The sequence below is a fragment of the Hippopotamus amphibius genome, chromosome 7 (genome assembly GCF_030028045.1).
Source record: "Hippopotamus amphibius kiboko isolate mHipAmp2 chromosome 7, mHipAmp2.hap2, whole genome shotgun sequence".
In the NCBI taxonomy this organism is placed as follows: domain Eukaryota; kingdom Metazoa; phylum Chordata; class Mammalia; order Artiodactyla; family Hippopotamidae; genus Hippopotamus; species Hippopotamus amphibius.
Window position 1 is genome coordinate 20589581 of NC_080192.1, and position 18595 is coordinate 20608175.

Consider the following 18595-nt stretch of genomic DNA (forward strand, 5'->3'; position numbering starts at 1 on the left):
CAGACTTTCTTTAGAGATCCCACTCTATGATTCCGCTTATTCTGTGAGATGAAACTACAACAGAATTTCAGAAGACTCAGCTAAAAATATTCCATGTGCATAAATTTATTTTAAATTTTATTGCATCACATTATACAAGCATTAAACATGGCTTCATGTTGATGACTATTTAAATGTGAAAATTCGTCATTCATGTTGGTACCTTTTGGCTATTTACAAGTAAGGAAGTTCTATGTACTTTATATATCTCTGTATTTGTATGTACATATGTAAGAATACATGACTATACATATGTACACACAGAAATGCATCTATGGCCATACACATAGCTATAGATATGTCATATATAATAATCTCAGAAAGATCTGAAATTAAAAAAAAAAGAAAAAATTGTAAACAGGGTCTTGTTTGTGTTGTTTGGTGACATGGAATTACGACCATATGATGACATTCTAGGAATGTGTGTCCAGGTGTCCGAATACCCTTTTTAGCCCAGTGTCTGTAAAATTCACATGGGATAGAATGCAAAAAAGGTAGCAAACAGGCTGAAAAACAGGCCCGGTATACAAGTTCCCCTTGGTTTTAAAAACTTGAGAATGTAACTGCCCATGATGTGCATGCTTGCTTGGTCAAGGATGGTCTATGGATAGATAGCATTTGTGTGCTGGGCTGCAACGTGAAATCACAGCAGCGTGGTTTCCCAGGCCGTCCTTTAAGGGTGCCGACCCCCCTGCCGCTGCTGACCTTGGCGACATGCACTGCAGTTGCATTTTAGTCATTCACTTGAATGTGCTTTTGCACAGCTGGGAGAAGTAAACAAAGTTCAGGTCCTTGGCCTGGAAATGAACTATTACCTGGAAAAAGAAAAGAAGGTATTAAGATTCTAAGTATACACGATGGCCTAAAGACACAATGCGCAATGGTCTGCCCTTAGTGTGAATCAAAGGCATTTGAAGAATCTGTAATCCCGAACCAAGTCAGGTATGGTATAAACATTACTGTGCCTGCTGTGCAGATGAACAGGCTGAGTCAGGAAGGCAGGAAGGTGACTTCCTGCCAACTGTTGGGAAAATAGAGACAGACAAAGGCTGTGCTTTCAAGAAAAAGTTAGAAATGGCCTCTTTGGGGAGAAAGCAGCCCATGATGATGAGGCCAGAAGGATCTCCCAAGCTGACAGGCTCCCAGGCTGAGAGCAGCTCCAAGGTGTGGGTAAGCCACTGCGGCACCTTGGTCTCTGGGCCCTGGAACAATCCTCTTCACTAATGTCTGCCTCCTGCTCCAGCTCAAGCCACCTGGAGAGTCAGCCTTTGTCCTCTGAAAGCGGACCAGAGCCAGAGGAAAGGCGATCAGAATGGGTGCAGGGGCTAGGGGCTTGGAGCAAACGATAGAATCCCAGAGGGCTAAAGCCAGATAGGCTCTTAAGCTATTGTTTAGTCCAGCTCCTTTTCTCTTGCAAGTGTGGAAACTGAATCCACGGGAATGCTCCACCCCAGGTCATACAGATAGAGAATGGAAAAGCCCGAACTACAATCTGCTGGACTACAACACAATGCTTAACAACAGTGCAAATCCAGACAGTATTTGATAGCATTTTGTTTTGTAAATGTCTCACACACATAACCTTATCTGAACTGTGTATTAGTTCCACCAAATAAGTAGGCTCAGAAGAATTAACTTCCCTGAACTCACAGAGCCAAATGGCAGATCTGGACAATGGCAAAATTACTAAGTAGCGAAACATTTCTTGCCTTTGGTGAAACCAAGGCCTACTTTGGAACTGAGGGCAGGGCAAATGTTCAACATCTGTGGCCTGGGGTCTAGGTGATTTCCTCCAAGACCACCCTCATACCCAACTCATAATAACCTCCTGGACTCTTAATACAGATCTGGATTGATAAAGCAACAAACATCTCTGCAGATAGCTGCTATATTGTAACCTATATGAAAAGTGAAAGATATTTTTTCCTTGTATATCTCATTTTTCTTTTGGAGGCCAAATTTTGGAAAACGTTTTCAAAGTTAGTCTCTAAACAAGTGGAGAGAGAGGAATGAAGGCAAGGAAGGCAAAAAAAAAAAAAAAAAAAAAGCTGGAATATTAGATTCACAGAGTATCAAAATTGAGGGCTCATCTCATCACTAAAGAAACTGAGGCCCAGAGAAGTTAAGTGACTTGTCCAAGGACACACAGATAGTAATTGCCTTGCCAGAGAGAAGCTTTCAAAAGAACTTTCTGATATGTGGGAATGTCATGGAACTTTCTTACAATGTTTTTAAGCATAATGCACCCAACCTTTATTACTTAAATGTGCATTTAATGGGTGCCAAGTGCTTAACACTGTGCTAACCAGCTGGAAGAATAAATTACAATCCATAGGGACTTTCCTAAAGATGCTTACAATTGTGCTGGGGAAGCCTAATAACTATAGGAAAATCACAAATCAACAACACATCTCAATATCTGTCAATACATGTGGTACTGATGCAGTAACCAGAGATGTTTATAAGGAGTGAGTCTCAGTGGGCTGATGAGTCTGGGGAAACCTTCTTAGGGGTTGTGGCCTGACATGGACCAGCCTGGGAGGAAACAATAAATGGGTGATGGAAGGAAGGCCATCTTGGATGAGATGAAAAGGCGACTTTAACATCCCCAGGGTAACATGCCCCTTCCTTCTGATGAAAGAGAATAGCCAGGCTGGAGTGGAAGGGGGAGGAAGAGTTATTTCAGGGGACACCTAGGCCGACTCGTGAAGATCTTGGCTGCCAGGCCAGAGTGTGACACGGAGGCAGAGAAGAGTTGACACAGAGAAGAGTTGCAGGAGTTGTGTGCAAAGGGAAGATTAAGTTAAATTTGCAGTTTAAGAAACAAGCTGGTTTTGGAAGCTTCTAAAGGATTTATTTTCATCCCTATCAGGAGAACAATGGCAAGCTTTGATTCAGGGAGTTGAAAGCGCCCCTCCCAGCCAAGGAGAGGTTTCAGACCATGAACGCACCTCTCACCAACCTGCTCATGGCCACTCATTGTGGTGTGCTTTTCCATTTTTCTTCCTCTCCTTTCGTTCCTTCTGGAGACGCTCTAGTTCTGCTTCATACATCATCTCCTGAATCAAGTACTTCTCTCTTCTCATTCGATCCCTTAGATCTTTTGGGAGGTCTGGGATCAGATATGAAATGAGGTGCTTTATACAAAACACGAGGTGCTAAAAACACAGGGGAGAATACAACAGAGTCAGGTCTATTGTGCAGCCTTAGAAGAAAGCTCTGGGAGCTGGTCAAGAACAGGGATGTGGAGCCTCTGGTGTGTGTGGAGAGTGGGATAAGGCCAGGCGAGGTGTGTGTGAGGAAGGAAAGTCACAGGGATAGGTGAGGACGGAACTTTGTGTGATGGCACCACACAGAAAATGGGAAGAGGACTCAGGAAAGGAGGAGAGGCAATGGCCAGAGAATGCAAAGGAGAGCCAGAAGAATATACTGTGGAGTCAGAAAGCCCAGGTTTGAATCCCAGGTCTGCTTTTACCGCTTAAGAGCTGTTTGTTTACCTGAGGATAAGTCATTCAGAGCCTCAATTCCCTCATCCACAAAATGGGTGTTATTATGAAAATTTTAAGAAAATATTTGAAAATGCTTCACAGATTGTGAAATACTTTATTGCAGTGGTCTGGTACCAAACCCACAATATCTCTGAGGTATGCCTGTATAGGAACTTCTAGTCTGAGCCAAGAGGCAGACTTCACTTGCATTAATCTGGCTTTAATATATTGATATGTAACGAGAGAGATGAAATTTCCATTTACGGGTACAGTCATGGGAATGCAAATGATTTTTAGTAGCAATTTTCTTAAAGACTAAAAGAAAATAGATGCTGTATTTTTGACACATAATACAAGAAATTACTAGGTAGATTATACTTGAGAAATTCATAAGTGATGTCATGGTGATGCATAACCAGAGACTACCACTTGTAACACTCAGCTCAATGTTTTCCAAACATTGTCCTTGAACATCAGAAGCATCTTGGAGGGCTGTGAAAAGCAAATTGCAGACATGATGTATCAGAATCTCTGGGAGTGGCGATGGGAAAACTGCAATTTTCCTGAATTTTAAGAACCACATAGAATATTAAATTTAGGACCAATGATTCCTGACATCTATTAACAATCAACCATGGACTTTCAAATATTTCTTAGAAAATTCAAGTACTTCAATAAAGGAGAAGAAAAGAAAAAAAGGGATTACACAGTATTACTTTTCTTGCTTCTGGACATAAATAATCACTTTGAAAGTTCTCGTAACTTACATTCATTCATTACTTCTAGTTACTTCATTACGTCAAAGGAAATAAAGAAGTCGGTTGAGAAAACTTACCTCGAACACAATGATAAAAGCCAGTCGGGCTGCTAAGACGTGCCAGAACTGCAGTGTGTAGCCATAGGGCACCAGTGAGTGAGGAGGGTCACGGTAGTCTCGGTATCTATAAGCACACAGGAGAATGTTACATTCCAAATGATGATTTTCCTGACTCCCAAATCTCTTCCATCCCCACTATGTAGTCCTCATTCGTGGGATAAAAGTATGAAAGTTTCTGTATACTAGACATCTGTTGTTTGGCTTGTCCAGCATCTCTTCTTCTGGTAAAAGAATCTCTCTTCTTCTCTGAGGAATCATCTGTGTGGGCTGGGCAGGGTTCAGCCTCTCCCAGACCCCAGCTCAGAAGATGAGCCAGACCTGATCAGTGAGACTCATCACCAGATCTTCTGCTAGAATGATTACTTAGTGAATTATCACTAAGCCCACAGAAGGTAAAGGCCTGGAGCTTCTGGTGGGCATCACAAACTGTGTGAAGTGAGCCTGCTTGAGAATGCAGTCAACAGAACAGAGCAGAGCCAGCAGAAAGGCGGTTTCTTGCTGACACTGCTGGAGGCTTGGGATCTAGTCATTACTAATGTTAATATCACCCCTCCAACCTCCTGGTTACCTGAACTAATGAATTTCTTTTTAAGTCAGTTTATACTGGATTTCTGCCACTTGCCATTGGAGTCCTTCCTAAAATATGCTCCAACTGTAACTTTTGAGTAAGTATCAACTTTCACAAATGTTTGCTATCTACCAGGTGCCAAGCACCAGCCTAGGGCCTTAGATCCACGTGAGTCCATTTTATCTTTATCATACCATTATTGTTATCAGGTGGGAAAACTGAGAAGTGACATCTTTATTACACAATTTATTTTTGAGTTCTCAATTCTATTCCATTTTCTATTCATATGTTAAATGCCACACTGATAATAATTACTATGATTTTATACTATGTCTAATGTAAGGTAAATCTCCACCTTGTTGTTAATCTTCAAAAATATCTTGACTGTTCTTCATCCTTTGCATTTCTTTATAACATTACTTTGGTCCTCAAGTGTGCAAAATTGGCCTAATCACAATTCTTAGTTTTATAACTAATCTTATTGTTCCATTCATATTCTACTCATCTCTAATTTTTCTGTTTATGTATTTAATACTTTAATAACATAATACTCATAAATCCTCCATGCAATCCAAGAATTAAAACAATACCAGGAACTTACATCTACCTCTGGGCTTCTCCTTCATTTCATCTCCTTGCTTCCTTTATCCTGAACTTCATTTTTATTATAACATATATTTTTGTATGTGTATATATATATTCATTTGTCTGAATATAATATTCAGTTTTGCTTGTGTTAAACTCTAGAAAGGATGCTATACTATATGCAGACTTCTGAGACTTGCTTTTTTTTTTTTTTTTTTTTTACAGCATGTGCTACTAATATTTATCTATGCTGCTGCATGTGGCCATTGCTGTACAACAGACTCTAGTATGAATATATTGTTGTTGTTTTATGTAGTGTATGTTCAGATTTATACTCACAAGCTGCTCATTTCTCCATTTTCTTTCAAATTCCCTAACCATGTAAAGTTTTGAAAAACAAAGCTTAATTCTACCCAGTTCAGCAAATGCCCTTTGGGTAAACAGCTGGTTGCAATGCTCTGCATAGCACTCTGGGTTCTGTTTTATTTATTATTAAAAAATCTTTTTTTCTTGTGATGAGACCTTTTAAGATCTACTTACTTAGCAACTTTTAAAAAATTGAAATATAGTTGATTTACAATATCATGTTGATTTCAGGTGTACAGCACAGCGATTCAGAATATATATATATACATATTCTTCAGATTTTGTAATAACCCTTATAGGTTATTATGAAATATTGAGTATGGTTCCCTGTGCTATAGAGTAGGTCCTTAGTGGTTATCTATTTTTATACATAGTAGTGTGTAGATGTTAATCCCAACCTCCTAATTTATTCCTCCCCTACCCACCTTTCCCCTTTGGTAAACTTAAGTTTGTTTTCTATGTCTGTGACTCTTTCTGTTTTGGAAATAAATTCTTTTGTGTCTTTTTTTTTTTTTTTTTTTAGATTCCATATATAAGCAGTATCATATGATATTTATTTTTCTCTCTCTGGCTTACTTCACTTAGTATGATAAGCTCTAAGTCCACCCATGTTGCTGCAAATGGCATTATTTTGTTCTTTTTTTATGGCTGAGTAGTATTCCATTGTATACACATACCACATCTTTATCCATTCCTCTCTTGACATTTAGGTTGCTTCCATGTCCTGGCTATTGTAAGTAGTACTGCAATGAACATTGGGGTGCACATATCTTTTCAAATTATGGTTTTCTCTGGATATATGCCCAGGAGTGGGATTGAAGGATCATATGGCTACTCTATTTTTAGTTTTTTAAGGAACCTCCATACTGTTCTCCATAGTGGCTGTACCAATTTACAGTGCCACCAACAGTGTAGGAGAGTTCCCTTTTCTCCACACCCTCTCCAGCATTTGTTATTTGTAAATGTTTTGATGATGACCATTCTAACCAGTGTGAGGTGATACCTCATTGTAGTTTTGATTTGCGTTTCTCTAATAATTAGAGATGTTGAATATTTTTTCATGTGCCTTTTGGCCATCTGTATCTCTTCTTTGGAGAAATGTCTATTTATATCTTCTATCCATTTTTTGATTGGGTCTTTTGTTTTTCGGTTTGTTTTTTGGCTGTGTTGGGTCTTAATTGCTATGTGGCTTTTCTCTGTTTGTGGCAAGTGGGGGCTACTCTTTATTGTGGTTTGCAGGCTTCTCAGTGCAGTGGCTTCTCTCGTTGTGGAGCACAGGCTGTAGGCGCCTGGGCTACCTGGTTGTGGCATGTGGGCCCTAGAGCATGCAGTCTTCAGTAGTTGCAGAGCATGGGCTCAGTAGCTGCAGAGCATGGGCTTTAGGGCACACAGGCTTCAGTAGCTGTGGTGCGCAGGCTCAGTGATTGTGGCTCATGGGTTCTAGAGTGCAGGCTCAGTAGCTGTGGCACATAGGCTTAGTTGCTCTGTGGCATGTGGGATCTTCCTGGATCAGGGATTGAACCCATGTCCCCTGCATTGGCAGACAGATTCTTAATCACTGCACCACCAGGGAAGTCTGGTTGGTTGGGGGTTTTTTTGATGTAGAGTTGTATGAGCTGTTTGTATATTTTGGAGATTAATCCTTTGTCAGTAACCTCATTTGCAAATATTTTCTCCCAATCTGTAGGTTGCCTTTTCATTTTGTTGATGGTTTCCTTTGCTGTGTGAAAGCTTTTAAGTTTAATTAGGCCCCATTTGTTTATTTTTGTTTTTATTTCCATTACTCTAAGAGATGGATCCAAAAAGATATTGTGGCTATTTATGTCAAAGAGTGTCCTGCCTATGTTTTCCTCTAGGAGTTTTATAGTATTTGGTCTTACATTTATGTCTTTAATTCATTTTGAGTTTATTTTTGTGTATGGTGTTAGAGAATGTTCTAATGTCATTCTTTTACATGTAGCTGTCTAGTTTTCCCAATACCACTTATTGAAGAGACTGTCTTTTCTCCATTGTATATTCTTGCCTCCTTTGTTGTAGATTAATTGACCATAGGTGTGTGGGTTTATTTCTGGGCTTTCTATCCTGTACCATCTATCTATATTTCTATTTTTGTGCTAATACCTGCTAGTACTGTTTTGATTATTGTAGCACTGTAATATAGTCTGAAGTCAGGGAGCATGATTCTTCCAGATCTGTTTTTCATTCTCAAGATTGCCTTGGCTATTTGGGGTCTTTTGTGTTTCCATACAAAATTAAAAAAATTTTGTTCTAGCTCTGTGAAAAATATCATTGGTAATTTGATAGGGACTTCATTGAATCTGTAGACTGCCTTGAGTAGTACAGTCATTAAGGAACAATTAAGGAAACAATCCCATTTACCATCACATCAAAAACTACAAAATACCTAGAAATAAACTTACCTAATTAGGCAAAAGACCTACTCCAAAAACTAGAAGATGCTGATGAAAGAAACTGAAGATGACACTAACAGATGGAAAGATATACTGTGTTTTTGAATTGGAAGAATCAAGGTTGTCAAAATGACTGTACTACCCAAAGCAATTTTAACAACTTTCAAATATGTAATACAGTATTAGTAACTATAGTCATCATACTGTACATTACATCCCAAGACTTACTTATTTTATAACTGGAAGTTTAGACATTTTGCCAACCTTTATGTGTTTTGCCCACTGCCACCCTCAGCCTTTTTTTACATTCTACATAAGTGAGATTATACAGTATTTGTCTTTTTCTGTCTGGCATGTTTCACTTAGCATAATACCCTCAAAGTCCATCCATGTTGTCACAAATGGGAGGATTTCCTTCTATTTTATGTCTGAATAATATTTCATTCTATAAACATACCACATTTTTTATACATATATCGATCAGTGGGCACTTAGGTTGTTTCTATGTCTTGGCTATTGTAAATAATGATACAATAAATATGGGGGTGCAGACTGTCTTTTCGAGTTAGTCTTTTTGTTTCCTTTGGATAAATACCCAGAAGTGGAATTGCTGAATCATATGGCAGTTCAATTTTTAACTTTTTGAGGAACCTCCATACTAGTTCCGTAGTCGCTACACATATTTACATTCACACCAACAATGTACGGGGGTTCCTTTTTCTTCACATCCTTGCCAATATTTGTTATTCCTTGTCTTTTTTGATAATAGCCATTCTAATAGGTGTGAAGTGATACTTCATTGTGGTTTTGATTCACATTTCCTTGATAATTAGTGACGTTGAGTATCTTTTCATGTACCTGTTGACCATCTCTGTGCCTCTGTTCAGACCCTTTGCCCATTTTAAAATCACATTGTTTAGTTCCTATTGAATTATATGAGTTCTTTATATATTTAGGATATTAACCCTTTATCAGAAAAATTATTTGAAAATATTTTCTCCTATTCAGTAGATTACCTTTTCATTTTGTTGATGACTTCCTTTGCTGTGCAGAAGGTTGATATAGTCCCACTTGTTTATTTTTGCTTTTGTTGCTTTGCTTTTGGTGTCAGATTCAAGACATCGTCACCAAGATTGATGTCAAGGAGCTTACTGCCTATGTTTTCTTCTAGGAGTTTTATGGTTTCAGGTTTTAAATTCAAACCTTTAATTCATTTTGAGTTAATTTTTGTATATGGTGTCAGATAGTGGTCCAGTTTCTTCTTTTGCATGAGGCTGTCCAGTTTTCCCCGCACCATTTATTGAAGAGGCTTTCCTTTCTGCATTGTATGTTCTTGGCTCCTTTGTCATAAATTGACCACATATGTGTGGGTTTATTTCTGAGCTCTTGATTCTGTTCCACTCATGTATGTGTCTTTTTATGCCAAGTAGTATTACTAATTACTATTACAATTAGTATTACTGGTTTTTTTAAATATAAATTTAATTATTTATTTATTTATTTATTTATTGGCTGAGTTGGGTCTTTGCTGTGTGCGAGCTTTCTTTTTAGTTGCGGTGAGTGGGGGCTACTCTTCATTGTGGTAGGTGGGCTTCTCATTGCTGTGGCTTCTCTTGTTGTGAAGCATGGCCTCTAGGTGCGTGGGCTTCAGTAGTTGCAGCACATGGGCTCAATAGTTGTGGCTCATGGGCTCTAAAGTGCAGGCTCAGTAGTTGTGGCGCACAGGCTTAGTTGCTCCACAGCATGTGGGATCTTCCTGTAGCAGGGATTGAACCTGTGTCCCCTCCATTGGCAGGTGGATTCTCAACCACTGTGCCACCTAAGAAGCCCCAGTATTACTGTTTTGATTATTATTTCTTTGTAATATAGTTTGAAATAAGGAAGAGAGATATCTCCAGCTTTTTTCTTCTTTCTGAAGATTACTTTGGCTACTCTGGGTCTTTTGTGGTTCCATACAAAATTTATGATTATTTGTTTTACTTCTGTGAAAAGTGCCATTGGAATTCTGGTAAGGATTGCACTGAATCTGTATATTGCTTTGGGTAGTATGGACATTTTAACAATATTGATTCTTGTAATCCATGAGCATGAAATATTTTTAAAAAATTTGTGTCGTCTTTGATTTATTCCACCAATGTCATAGTTTTCAGTGTACAGGTCTTTCATCTCCTTGGTTAAGTTTATTCCTAAGTATTTTATGCTTTTTGATGCAATTGTTAATGGGATTGTCTTCTTAAGTTCTATTTCTGATAATTTGTTATTAGTGTATAGAATCACAGCTGATTTTTGTATATTGATTTTGTATCATGCAACTTTACTGAATTTATTAGTTCTAAACAACTTTTTGATTTTCTATATATGATAACATGTCATCTCAAAATAGTTACCATTTTACTTTTTCCTTTCTGATTTGGCTGCCTTTTATTTCTTTATTTGCCTAGGGCTTCCAATACTATGTTGAATAAAAGTGGTGAGAGCCTCCTTGTCTTGTTGCTGATTTTAGAGGAAAAGCTTTCAAGTTTTCACCTTTGGGTATGACATTAGCTATGGGCTGGTCATATATGGCTGTCATGTTGAAGGGCATGTATTCACTGTAACCACTTTGTTGAGAGTTTTTATCATAATTAATGCTGCATTTTGTCAAATGCTTTTTCTGTGTCTATTGAGATGACTGTATGATTTTTATCCTTTATTCTGTTTATGTGGTATATCACATTGATTTGCATATGTTGAACCATCCTTGCATTCCTGGAATAAATCCCACTTGATTATGGTGTATGATCCTTTTAATGTATTGTTCAATTTGGTTTGCTAATATTTTGTTGAGGATTTTTGCATTTATGTTCCTCAGGAATATTGGCCTGTAATTTCTTTTCTTATGGTGTCCTTGTCTGGTTTTGGTAGCAGGGTAATGCTGGCCATGTAAAATGAGTTTGGAAGCATTCCCTCCTCTTCTATTTTTTGGAAGAGTTTGAGAAAAATTGCTATTAATTCTTTGAATATTTAGTAGAATTCACCAGTGAAGCCATCTAGTTCTGGACTTTTGTTTGTTGGATGGTTTTTGATTACTGATTCACTCTCCTTACTAGTATTCAGTTGGTTAAGATTTTCTTTCTTCCTGATTCAGTCTTGGTAAGTTGTATGTTTCTATAAATATCTCTTCTAGGTTGTCAAATTTGTTGGCATATAATTGTTCATAGTAGTCTCTTATGATCCTTAGTATTTCTGTGGTATCAGTTGTAATATCTCTTCTTCATTTCTTATTTTATTTGAGTCCTCTTTGTTTCTTGGTGAGTCTAGTTAAAGGTTTGTTGAGTTTGTTTATTGTTAAAAGAACCAACTCTTAGTTTCATCTTTTTATTGTCTTTTTGGTCTTATTTCATTTATTTCCACTCTGATCTTTGTTATTTCTTTCCTTCTACTAACTTTGGGCTTTGTTCTAGATCCTTGAGGTGTAAAATTAGGTTGTTTGAGATGCTTGTTGTTTCCTGAGGTAGGCATTTTATTACTATGAACTTGCCTCTTAGAACTGCATTTGGTAGATCCCATATGTTTTGGTATATTGTATTTTCATTTTCAAATGTCTCAAGGTAATTTTTGATTTCTCTTCTGATTTCTTCTTTGACCCACTGGTTGTTTAGTAGCATGTTGTTTAATCTTCATATATTTGTAAAATTTCCAGTTTTCTTCCTGTAATTGATTTATCATTTCATACCATTATGGTCAGAAAAGATGCTTGATATTATTTCAATCTTAAATTTATTAAGACTTGCAACATAACATTATCTATCGTGGAGAAAGTTCCATGTGTACTTGAGAAGATGTATATTCTGTTGCTTTTGGATGGAATGTTCTGTACTTGTCTTCTGTCTAATGTCCTTTAAGACCAATGTTACTTTATTGATTTTTTTTTTTTGGTCTGGATGATCTAACATGGTATAAAATTCCCCTAGTATTATTGTATTGCTGTCCATTTCTTCCTTTAGGTCTGTCAATTTGTTTTACATAGTTAGGTGCTCCTATGCTGGCTATGCTGGGAAATATATTCTCTTATTGGAGTGACCCCTTCCTCATTATGTAATGACCTTTTGTCTGTTATTACATTATTTGTTTTAAAATCTATTTTGTCTGATATAAGTATAGATACTCCAACTTTTATTAGATTTTCATTTTCATGGAATACTTTTTTTTCCATCCTTTCCTATTCAGGCTGTGTGTGTCCTTACATCTGAAGTGAGTCTTTTGTAGGCAGCAAATAGATGAGTCTTGGTTTTTTGTTTTTTTGTTTTTTGTTTTCCATTCAGCCACTCTGTCTTTTGATTGCAGTACACAGGCTTCTCATTGCAGTGGCTTCTCTTCTTGAGGAACACAGGCTCCAGGCACACAGGCTTCAGTAGTTGCAGCATGCAGGCTCAGTAGTTGTGGTGCATGGGCTTAGTTGCTCTGTGGCAGGTGGGGTCTTCCCAGACCAGAGCTTGAACCCTACATTGGCAGGTGGATTCTTAACCACTGCACCACCAGGGAAGTCCTGAAAGTAGTTATTGATAGGTATGTACTTATTTCCATTTTGGTCATTGTTTTCTGGCTATTTTGTAGTTCTCTCTGTTCCTTTCTCCTTCTCTTGCTTTCTTCCTTTTGGGTTTGATGACTTTTTTCAGTATTAGGATTAGAGTTTACTACCTTTTGTGCATCTGCTATAGGTTTTTGCTTTATGATTAGCATGAGGTTCACATATAACAACTTGTATTTATAACAGTCTGTTTTAAGTTAACAACAACTTAAGTTGGATCATTCTAAAGTGCTACATTTTTAGCATTCTAAAGCTCTAGCCCACCATGTTTTATGTTTCTGATGTGACAACTTACATTTTTTTATTATTTTGTGCTTCCCTTAACTAATTATTGTAGTAGTAATTATTTTTTCTACCTTTGTCTGGTAACCTTCATACGAGCTTTATAAGTGATTATTCTACTACCTTTTCTATATATTTACCTTTACCAAGGAGATTTACAGTTTCATGTATTTACTTGTTACTAACTAGTGACCTTTTGTTTTAGCTTAAGAAAGTCCTTTTAGGGCTTCTAAAACCATATTGAATAAAATTGGTGAGAGTGGACATCCTTGTCTTATTCCTGATCTTAGAGGAAATGCTTTCAGCTTTTCACTGTTGAGTATGATGTTAGCTGTAGGTTTGTCATATATGGCCTTTATTATGTTGAGGTATGTTCCCTCTGTGCCCACTTTCTGGAGAGTTTTTATCATAAATGGGTACTGAATTTTGTCAAAAGCTTTTTCTGCATCGATTGATATGATCATATGGTTTTTATTCTTCATTTTGTTGATGTGGTGTATCACACTGATTGACTTGTGGATATTGAAAAATTCTTTTTCTTTTAATAATTCTTTTAATTTTTTAATCTTTTTTTTGGGGGGGTATAGTTGTTTTAGTTTCTACTGTACAATGAAGTGGAGTTCCCTGTGCTATACAGCACGTTCTAATTAGTTATCTATTTTTATACGTTAGTGTATATATGTCAATGCCAAGCTCAATTTCGTCCACCCCTGCCCAGTGTCCAGATGTTCATCTGTATCATTTTTCTAGATTCCACATATATGCATTAATATACAACATTTGTTTTTCTCTTTCTGACTTACTTTACTCTATATGACAGTCTCTAGGTCCATCCATGTCTCTACAAATGACCCAATTTTGTTCCTTTTTATGGCGAGTAATATTCCATTGTATATTTGTGCCACATCTTCTTTATCCATTCTTCTGTCGATGGACATTTAGGTTGCTTCCATGACCTGGCTATTGTAAACAGTGCTGCACTGAACATTTGGGTGCATGTGTCTTTTTGAATTATGGTTTTCTCTGGATATATGCCCAGTAGTGGAATTACTGGGTCATTATGGTAGTTCTATTTTTAGTTTTTTAAGGAATTTCCATGCTGTTTTCCATAGTGGTTGTATCAGTTTACATTCCCACCAAAAGTGAAAGAGGGTTCCCTTTTCTCCACACCCTCTCCAGCATTTATTGTTTGTAGATTTGCTGATGATGCCCATTCTAACTGGTGTGAAGTGATGCCTCACTGTAGTTTTGATTTGCATTTCTCTAATAATTAGTGATGTTGAGCATCTTTTCATGTGCCTCTTGGCCATCTGTATGTCTTCCTTGGAGAAATGCCTATTTAGGTCTTCTGCCCATTTTTTGATTGGGTTGTTTGTTTTTTTTGATATTGAGCTGCATGAGCTGTTTGTATATTTTGGAGGTTAATCCTTTGTCTGTTGATTCATTTGCAATTATTTTCTCCCATTCTGAGGGTTGTCTTTTCATCTTGTTTATGGTTTCCTTTGCTGTACAAAAGCTTTGAAGTTTCATTAGGTCCCATTTGTTTATTTTTGTTTTTATTCCTGTTACTCTAAGATGTGGATCAGAAAAAGATGTTGTGATTTATCTCAGTGTTTTTCCTATATTTTCCTCTAAGAGTTTTATAGTATCTGGTCTTACATTTAGGTCTTTAATCCATTTTGAATATATTTTTGTGTATTGTGTTAGAGAATGTTCTAATTTCATTCTTATATATGTAGCTGTCCAGTTTCCCAGCACCACTTACTGAAGAGGCTGTCTTTTCTCCATTGTATATCCTTGCCTCCTTTTTCATAGATTTGTTGCCCATAGGTGTGTGGGTTTATCTCTGGGCTTTTTATCCTGTTCCACTGATCTATATTTGTTTTTGTGCCAGTACCATATTGTCTTGATTACTGTAGCTTTGTAGTATAGTCTGAAGTCAGGGAGTCTGATTCCTCCAGCTCTGCTTTTCCACCTCCCCCTCAAAACTGCTTTGGCTATTTGGGGTCTTTTGTGTCTCCATACAAATTTTAAGATTTTTTGTTCTAGTTCTGTGAAAAATGCCATTGGTAATTTGATAGGGATTGCACTGAATCTGTAGATTGCTTTGGGTAGTATAGTCATTTTCACAATATTGATTCTTCCAATCCAAGAACATGGTATATCTCTCCATCTGTTTGTGTTATCTTTGATTTCTTTCATCAGTTTCTTATAGTTTCTGAGTACAGGTCTTTTACCTTTTTAGGTAGGTTTATTCCTAGGTATTTTATTCTTTTTGTTTCAATGGTGAATGGGATTATTTCCTTAATTTCTCTTTCTGGTCTTTCATTGTTAGTGTATAGCAATGCAAGAGATTTCTGTGCATTAATTTTGTATCCTGCAACTTTACTAGGTCCACTGATTAGGTCTAGTAGTTTTCTGGTGGCATCTTTAGGATTTTCTATGTATAGTGTCATGTCATCTGCAAACAGTGACAGTTTTACTTATTTCCCAGTCTGTATTCCTTTTATTTGTTTTTCTTCTCTGATTGCCATGGCTAGGACTTCCAAAACTATGTTGAATAATAGTGGTGAGAGTGGACATCTTTATCTTATTCCTGATCTTAGAGGAAATGTGTTCAGTTTTTTTACCATTGAGAATGTTAGCTATGGGTTTGTTGTATATGGCCTTCATTATGTTAAGGTATGTTCCCTCTATGCCCACTTTCTGGAGAGTTGTTATCATAAATGGGTGTTGAATTTTGTCAAAAGCTTTTTCTGCATCTACTGAGATGATCATATGTTTTTTTTTCTTCAATTTGTTTATATGGTGTATCACATTGACTTATTTGCATATATTGAAGAATCCTTGGATCCATGGGACAAATCTCACTTGATCACAGTGTATGATTTTTTAATGTGTTGTTGGATTCTGTTGGCTAGTATTTTGTTGAGGATTTTTGCAGCTATATTCATCAGTGATATTGGTCTATACTTTTTTTTTGTAATATCTTTGTCTGGTTTTGGTATCAGGGTGATGGTGGCCTTGTAGAATGAGTTTGGGAGTGCTCTTTACTCTGCAATGGTTTGGAAGAGTTTGAGAAGGATGGGTGTTAGCTCTTCTCTAAATGTTTGATAGAATTCACCTCTGAAGCCATCTGGTCCTGGACTTTTGTTTGTTGGAAGATTTTCATTTTTAAAATTTTTTTAAATTATTTATTTTTTAAGTTCCTTTTTAAAATAATTGATTGGCTCTGTTGGGTCTTTGTTGCTGCACATGGGCTTTTTCTAGTTGTGATAAGTGGGGGCTACTCTTCATTGTGGTGCATGGGGTCCTCACTGCAGTGGCTTCTCTTGTTGCAGAGCACAGGCTCTAGGCATGTGGGCTTCAGTAGTTGCAGCACATGGGCTCAATATTTGTGGCTCATGGGCTCTAGAGTATGGGCTTAATAATTGTGGTGCATGGGCTTAGTTGTGGTATCTTCCTGGAGCAGGGATCAAACCCGTGTCCCTAGCATTGGCAGGTAGATACTTAATCACTGCACCACCTAGGAAGTCCCAAGATTTTTAACCACAGTTCCAGTTTCATTACTTGTGATTTGTCTGTTCATATTTTCTATTTCTTCTTGGTTCAGTCACGGAAGGTTATACCTTTCTAAGAATTTTTCCATTTCTTCCAGGTTGTCCATTTTATTGGCATATGGTTGCTTGTGGTAGTCTCACAATGCTTTGTATTTCTGTGGTGTCCATTGTAACTTCTCCTTTTTCACTTCTAATTTTATTTATTTGAGCCCCCTCCCTTTTTTTCTTGATGAGTCTGGATAAAGGTTTATCAATTTTGTTTGTCTTTTCAGAGAACTAGCTTTTAGTTTCATTGATCTTTTCTGTTGTTTTGTCTCTTTTTCATTTATTTCTGATATGATTTTTATGATTTCTTTCCTTCTACTAACTTTGGGATTTATTTGTCCTTCTATCTCTAGTTACTTTAGCTGTAATGTTTGGTTGTTTGAGAGTCTTCTTATTTCCCGAGGTGAGATTGTATTGATATAAACTTCCTTCTTAGAACTGCTTTTGCCGTGTGCCAAAGGTTTTGGATTGTCATGTTTTCATTTTCATTTGTCTCTAGGTATTTTTTGATTTCCTCTTTGCTTTCTTCTGTGATCCATTGGTTGTGTAGTAGCATATTGTTTAGCCTCCACGTGTTTGAGTTTTTTACAGTTTTTTTTTCTTGTAGTTGATTTCTAATCTCATAGCACTATGATTGGAAAAGATACTTGATATAATTTCAATTTTCTTAAATTTACTGAGGCTCACTTTGAGGCCCAGCATGTGTTCAATCCTAGAGAGTGTCCCATATGTACTTGAAAAGAAAGTATACTCTTCTGCTTTCAGATGAAATGCTCCACAAATACCAATTAAGTCCATCTGGTCTAATGTGTCATTTAAGGCCTCTGTTTCCTTACTGATTTTCTGTCTGGATGATCTGTCCATTGATGAAAGTGAGGTGTTAAAGTCCCCCACTATTATTGTGTTACAGTCAATGTCTTCTCTGATGTTTTTTCGTCCTGGTAATAGTCTTTATTTTAAAGTCCACTTTGTCTGATATAAGTATTGCTACTCCAGCTTTCTTTTCGTTTCCATTTGCATGGAATAATTTTTTCATCCTCTCACTTTCAGTCTGTATGTGTCCCTAGATCTGAAGTGGGTCTCTTATAGACAGCATATATATGGGTCTTATTTTTGTATCCATTCAGCCAGTCTATGTCTTTTGGTTGGAGCATATAATCTGTTTATATTTAAGGTAATTGTCAATACATATGTTCTTATTGCCATTCTGTTAATTGTTTTGGATTGTTTTTTCTTTTTTCTTCCCTTTCTCTTTTGTTCTCTTGTGATTTGATGACAATCTTTAGTGTTGTGTTTGGATTCTTTTTCTTTGAGTGTGTGTGTGTGTATTCTTTTTCTTTGAGTGTGTGTGTGTGTATCTATTGTTAGATTTTGGATTTTGCAGTTCCCATGAGGTTTTGATATAGCAGTCTTTTGAACACTTAGAGGCCACTGTAGGGTATTAATTGGCCTATTTTCAATACTGTGTCTCAGGGAAGACAGGAGCCCAAGGAGAGGGAGAGATGGGGAAATGCAGCAGTCAGAACACAGTAAGTCCACTGTCTTATATGCGCAGGGTTTGTAGCACCTCCAAACAATTACAATAGTAACATCAAAGATCACTGACCACATTACCACAACAAATATAATAATAATGAAAAAATTTGAAATATGGTGAGAATTACCAAAATGTGACAGTCACAAAGTGAGCAAATGCTGTTAGAAAAACAGCACTGACAGACTTTCTTGATGCAGGAGTGCCACAAACCTTCAACTTTTAAAAAATGCAATATCTGCAAAGTGCACAAAAATGAGATATGCCTGT

The 18595-nt window shown here is 37.0% G+C and overlaps 1 protein-coding gene across 1 annotated transcript in view; it reads right to left on the reverse strand.

The window, feature by feature from the left end:
• Nucleotides 1-669: 669 nt before the first annotated feature.
• Nucleotides 670-18595, reverse strand: part of ANO4 (anoctamin 4) — a 398627-nt gene continuing 380701 nt past the window's right edge. Inside the window, exons 28-30 of the mRNA XM_057743345.1 lie at nucleotides 4363-4468; nucleotides 2991-3197; nucleotides 670-854 (exon numbers count right to left, since the gene is read on the reverse strand). Of these exons, the coding sequence (XP_057599328.1) occupies nucleotides 3006-3197; nucleotides 4363-4468 (298 nt within the window). The 3' untranslated portion in view covers nucleotides 670-854; nucleotides 2991-3005. The remainder of the gene's footprint in view (nucleotides 855-2990; nucleotides 3198-4362; nucleotides 4469-18595) is intronic.